This window comes from Mixophyes fleayi, chromosome 1 (assembly GCF_038048845.1).
Source record: "Mixophyes fleayi isolate aMixFle1 chromosome 1, aMixFle1.hap1, whole genome shotgun sequence".
Lineage (NCBI taxonomy): Eukaryota > Metazoa > Chordata > Amphibia > Anura > Limnodynastidae > Mixophyes > Mixophyes fleayi.
In genome coordinates, this window is record NC_134402.1 from 133,525,744 (window position 1) to 133,532,026 (window position 6,283).

Genomic DNA, 6,283 nt, shown 5'->3' on the forward strand with positions numbered 1-6,283 from the left:
GCAAACAGCCGGATTTACTAATGGGCGCATTTCAGCTTCAATTTGAAGCCGCCGGCGATGTAACGGCGGGATGTAATGCTCAAAGCCGCCGGCGGCTTTGAATAGAACATGGCGCTTTTGCTTTAAATGACGGCGCTTTTGTGTAAAGGCGGTTTTTTTGAAAATCACACCTGTCTCCTGGCCTGTTACTATTGGCTATTTTCAAACTCAGTAGATTTGACATCACAAGCCCTATATAAACCACTGGCCTGACACTTTTTTCTCTGATAGGGTTTAGAGGAGTTTTGTGAGAGGAGTTTGGAGGATAGGGGTTTGGTGAGAGTTGGAGTTTGGTGGATTGGTGGAGCGATATCTGATTGAAGTGTGAGTAGTCCTGTGGTTTTTTCCTGTTTTGTACATTTATTTTCTCATTTATTTTCTGTCTTGTATTTTTTGTATTTGACTTGTCCTTTGTCTGTGTTACTTGTGTGTGACTGTGTGGAGAGTGTGTCTGTAGGTAGTGTAGTTTGTTCTTTGTGTTTGTAAGTCCTTCAGTGTTTTGTGTTTTTCTGTCTTCTGGGTAAAAATGTCCAGAGATAGGAGGGGAGAACAGGCTGAGGAGAGGGAGATGGAGGTTGAGGGGTCAGAGGAGGGAGAGGGAGAGGTTGAGGAGACAGGACAGGGCAGGAAGACCAAGACAGGGAGGAATGTGCGCTTCTCACATGATGAGAATTGTGTGTTGGTGCACAACATCATTCCCTGCTACGAGGTCATCCTAGGGAACCTGGCAGCCCGGACTCCTCTAAGGCGGCGTCACCAACTGTGGGGGAGAGTCTGTGAGGCCGTGAACGCGGTGGGCCCACTGAAGCGGACAGTGGCACACTGCCGCAAGCGCTTCTCTGATATTAAGAGGAGGCTTAAAGAGAAGATGGCCCAGGAAAGGAGGTCGACAAGGCGCACGGGTGGTGGCCCCCCACTTCGTATGGAGTACACCACGTACGAGGAGGAGCTGCGCCAGATAATGCCGGCTGAAATTGTAGAGGGCATAAATGTGCAGGACACCGATTCGCCCTCTTTTGGCCAAGTAGTTGGTGAGTTATTTGGTTTTTTTACCCTAACAGTATTTTAAATGTTTTTTTCTTTTTAAAACTCCTTTTTTCTTTTTAAAACTGCTTTTTTCTTTTTAAAACTGCTTTTCTCTTTTTAAAACCTCTTATCTCTGTGCAAACGTTTTTTCTTATTTGTTATTTTTTTTTTGGTTGTTTTTCAAAGTGTATTTTTGACTCTAATAGTTTGTAAAGGTTTAAAAACAGTATATTTGGAAATTGTTTTTTATGGAAATACATTGTATGCTTTTTCTAATACATCCAGATTCGCCAGGACCGCAGTTCAGTCCCAGTGCCAGACCTACACCTCCACCTTCAGCGAGAGATTCGGGCACAGACGAGCAAGCAGGTGCGTGATTTCTGTTTAGGAGAGAAATAATGGAGTTAATTGATTTTCTGTGCAAATGTTGCTGTCAATTTTTTTTTATTTTTTTTTTAATTGTTTGCAATGAGAAGTTTGGGCTACATTTTACTAAACTGATATGTTGCCTATAGTAACCCATCAGAATATACCTTTACTTTATTTATTGCATTCAACAAAATGACAGCTAAAATCTGATTGGTTGCTATAGGCAACATCTCCACTTTTTATAGCATGTAGTTTAGTCAAAATAACCCAGCATGTACTACACAGTCCAAATGATAATGGGTATTAAAAGGATAATAAGTGCATCCGTAAGCAGGTAGCATAGGACTAGAAATCAGGAATGCAAACATTGTGAAAGAATCTGTAGTTGCTAAAGAATATTCTTTCCTATCCAGTGTTCAGAATGCAATATACAAACTTATTATATCCTATATACTTACCGTCATTTTTCATACACAGGGCCCTCTTCATACCAGCCACCTCAAGCGGAGTCATTGGAAATGTCCCCTGAGCCAGAGGATCAAACGACCATCACCCTGGTAACAGTGGATGCCCCTGTGTCTGGCCTCCAGGAAGTTTCACCTGGCCCTGCTGAACCATCACACCACCAACCTGCACCTGAAACTATGGACCCAGCCAGAGAAATGGCGCTGTCTATTGGCGCATTCCAGCAGCAACAGACATTGTTCATGGACAGGCAAACTGGGCACATGTCACAAATTGCGGCCCAGTTGAGGCGAATACACCGCTCCACGAGCCAAATCCCTGCTGCAATAAACCGGCTGGCAAGCGCTTTGGAGCAGACAAATGTGCAGCTGGCCCAAATGTCTGGGTCTGTGGACGCCATGCATTCCTCCATTCGCGAGGGGAATGCCAATGTTATCCGGCTGGCAGGCCAACTCCAGCAGGAACTGATTGCCCGCTTGCCGGCCCCTTTTTCATCGGCCTCCACCAGTGCCGCTAGTACGCCTACCACATCTCTACAGAGTACTCCTCCAAGGAGAGGTGCTCGCACCAGGGGTGGGCGAGGGAGGGGAGAGAGTGCCACCAAGCATAGCGATATGCCTGCAAAAAGGCATCGCTAGCACAATGTTTGTTATTTATTAATGTTTTGTCAAGTTTCTATAACCATTATACGTTTTTATTTATTGTGTTCTGCAATAAATGCAGTTAAATTTCTATTGTGTCAGTCTTTCTTTTCTGCACATTAAACAAGAGTATACTGATTGTTTAACAACTATGCACTAATTTCACGTAAACATTGACCTCTGACTGTCACATTCCAGGGATGTTCATATTTACCACATGAGGAGTACACACTATCCTGTTTTTAAAGGTTCCAATGTACAAAAATTTTACAATAAAATACTAAAATTGCACTCACATAAAACACATTTTTGAGGAAAAAATGTTTTTCATACTATGTACTTACACGTAAAGTAGTTTGCAATTAGACGGTCTCTAATCTCCCTTCCGCCCTCTGTGCTCTGTACATCACCATGTGACACGGACCCCTTCTTCTTCACTGTCTACTGCAATAATCGGTGGGGTAAGTTGATGTATTGCTAGATTATGTATCAAACAGCCAGCCAGGATAATTTCAGACCCCTTTTCAGGTGCATACATAGCCACACAACCCGATTATTCTAGTAACCTGAACCTAGTTTACCAAAGTACAAAGGTACGCTATAACACACCTCTACTAAATCAGTAAATAAATTGCATGGTGGGAAGACACAAGAGAAAAAGAAACCAAAACAACACTGCAATTACAAGACACTGGCCTTTTAACATATACAATCCCAAAGTAAAAAACTTTGTACATGAAATGGCCCTTTTCCTTCTGTTCTGATTGCCCAAATATCTGAAACAGCACACTGTTTGAGCAATCTCGCCGCTCACAAGCAGCGCTTTCATTTTGGTCTATTGAATGGCGGTTTTCCGGCGGCTTTATAAACCCCCTAATAGTAAATCCGGCTGTTTGTATGTTGAACATTGTTGAAACCGTCATGGCGATGTATACAGAGGCGGGTTTGGAAACATCATTTTTGGCCGTTTGGACGGCGGGTTCAGCCTTAGTAAATCCGGCGATGGCTAAACCGCTGCCAAATCCGCCGAAAGTCGGCGGGTTTACAAACACGCCTGATAGTAAATCTAGCCCGAAGTCTCTTCAGTATATGCTCTTTTATTCTTGTATGCACAATACAGACCATTGTATTCAATCAGAACAATGGTGATTACATATAAACTTTGCAAGCACTTTATGCCCTAAAGTCACAAACTAATACGTAGATATAATATCATATAAGACTTTAACAAATACTATCACTCCACTTGACAGGACCACTCAACATCACCCCACATGCCCCCAGATACAGGCATAAATCCAAGTAGACCTTGCCTCATCTTATCTGGTGTAGACTTACAGTACCACAGCTTCCCAATTTCCCATCATGAATAATGGAGGGCACATTTCATTTTAGACAAAATACGCTATAAATATATTTTAGACATGTTTCCTCATATACCTTGAGCAACACTGTCCAAGAAACAGAAAAACAACTTAATTTGTCAATATATGCACTGTAGCTTTGTTAACTGTTATGCATCCTACTACTATTTTATAACCAGTTTTAATTCAACTTCCATTTGTGTGAATTGATTATCCATATTAAGTGTTTATGCAGTCCATGGACTGAGCGATCGGACCATTGATCGGATGTAAAATCGATCGGCATAGAAAGTTGGTGGAAAATTCTGTAGTGTGTACCCAGCTTAAAGCTGGATCATTAAACTGTAGTTGGTACTCTGGGGGTTAATAGTTTAACTAAAGGGAGTACGCCCATCTGATGTAATATGGGAGGACCAGGCATAGCACATAAGTTAGATGGACGGAGAGTTAAGCAGTCTCTTGGCTTCTGGACGATGGTGGATAAGTATCACTGTGCTCTCCATGCCTGTCCCCTAGTGCATTTATTCATAGGTTTACTATTTTCATTCTCTTTACTGTTTGTTTGACTGTTTTTTCTCTCTGTCTACTCTCCCATGTTTTGTTTCCTCTTAGGTTTATTTTGTACAGTTTTTGGTTTCTGCCCTCAGTGTCTTCATCACATTCTCCCTCCCCCTCCCCCCCTCCCTCTCTCCCACTTTCTGTTTGTTTTTTCATTCTCCCCTTCTTTCCTTTCCCTCCCCTTTTTTTTTACCACTGGTTACCATTTTTCTCCCTCACTCCCCCGCTGTTTCATTCTAATTTATTTTCCTCCTGTTTGCCTTCCAATTCTAACTTTATCCCCTGTTAGTATGGAGCGCCATTCAGATCCCTTATGTCCCCTGTCTGGTTCTCTGCCTCTCTTCTATTTCTAGGGTGCCCCGTTCTCCCTCCACGAGGGTGAGCGGGCACCTTTCCTGCTCCCTGGCGCTGCCCACGGGGGATGTTACTTCTCCGTCCGGGCATAGAACCGGAAGTGACGGCACGTCCTGCTGCCATTACTCCGGCGCATCCCCGAGCGGTGAGCAGGCTCTGGGAGTGCCGGGGGAGGGACAGCAAGGCCGCATATTCAGTTTGGGTCTATAGAGCGGTAGGGATGGTGGCTTCCCCCTCTGCAAATTGAGACATTAGATCACGCAGCCATTCTTACTGATTTCCAGCATGTACAGCATGGCGGTGGGTTGTGCCCCCTGCCGAGCTTCGGGACAGAGGTCCCGGGAACACAGATATTTTGGGGGAGTACCCACCCAGAGGACTCAGTAGGTGATGGGGGTGGCTCCCCTGCCAGCAGCTGTCCCTCCTAGCAGGTAACTCCTGCTCGAGTATTGCAACATGTAGCCCCCATATGTGGGTCTTTATCAGCCCGCAGGCCAAACCTTTTATGGACCAGAGGGTTTCCTCCCAGCCGCACGGGGACGGAGTCCCACGCTTCGCATAGGCACAGACGACACGCAGGCTTAGTATTGGATTAAGGTTTCATTGCTTCTCGGGAACCCAGTGTCGCGGGATAAAGGCGTGACTATTTCACTGTGTAATGTTTACCAATAAAGTGCTAATGGAAACCTTATGGCCTTAAATCATGGGGATATGCGGAGAAGCAATTGAGTGCCCGTGGTACATGCCCTTCTTTTCTTTTGTTTCTTTGTTCTAGGCGCTTTCACAAGGTGGCATGGGTGAAACTAGCTATAAGCCCTATACAACTGGCTTAGGGGAGCGTATGTATTTCCGCCTGTTACTTGGAGACCCGTCCATAGGAGGGGATGGTCAAGTGGAAATACTTGCACATTGTGCATGAAATGTCCACTTCATCATGGCCGGGGTATGGCTAGCTTATGTTGAGGCATTCTGAAGTATAATGCGTTGGCCTCCCAAGCCTTTTGCTAGGTTATCGCGTCGGGGAGCCATGGTTGAGGGGGTCCTATTATGGTTGGGGCGTTGGTTCGCGGCCATGATGTGGCGGTGGCAGCAAGGTCAAGGTGGGGTTGGTGCTCCTTTTCTCAGCAGGGGCTGCTGTTATCTGTTCTACAGAACCATTTCCCACAAGGGCAGCGTGCAGGTTCTACCACACTTGCAGCATAGGTGGAGGGGGACACTTTGCAAAGTCTTATGACAATGCGGTCAGAGGGGGAGGAGCAGGTAATTGGCCCTCTTCCAGCCCTGCATAAGGCAGGATCACCAGTTAACAAGCGATGGCTTGTTTGCTACCCGACTCGAGTAGGAAGCACGGGTTTAGGTTATCTAGTGAGGGGTCTGTCAAGGCGGACGCGGTAGTAAACATTAAATATTATAGTTTATTTTCCCGAGGTTTAGCAGAAAAAGTTTGCAAGGAGATTGGGTTGGGGA

At 45.1% G+C, this 6,283-nt stretch overlaps 1 protein-coding gene across 1 annotated transcript; it reads left to right on the top strand.

Moving 5' to 3' along the window:
* Positions 1 to 469: 469 nt before the first annotated feature.
* Positions 470 to 5,735, top strand: LOC142138907 (uncharacterized). The gene is made up of 4 exons (XM_075196056.1): positions 470 to 1,070; positions 1,351 to 1,434; positions 1,912 to 1,991; positions 5,592 to 5,735. Exons 1-4 carry the CDS (start codon positions 566 to 568, stop codon positions 5,733 to 5,735), a joined length of 813 nt encoding a protein of 270 aa, XP_075052157.1. The 5' UTR covers positions 470 to 565.
* The last annotated feature ends 548 nt before the right edge of the window (positions 5,736 to 6,283 follow it).

Bases quoted from the DNA above. Each gene is read 5' to 3' on its own strand.
- LOC142138907 (XM_075196056.1), top strand. From the start codon at position 566: ATGTCCAGAGATAGGAGGGGAGAACAGGCTGAGGAGAGGGAGATGGAG. The intron at 1,071-1,350 runs GTGAGTTATTTG...TAATACATCCAG, and splicing joins CTCTTTTGGCCAAGTAGTTG to ATTCGCCAGGACCGCAGTTC. The intron at 1,992-5,591 runs GTAACAGTGGAT...TCTTTGTTCTAG, and splicing joins ATCAAACGACCATCACCCTG to GCGCTTTCACAAGGTGGCAT.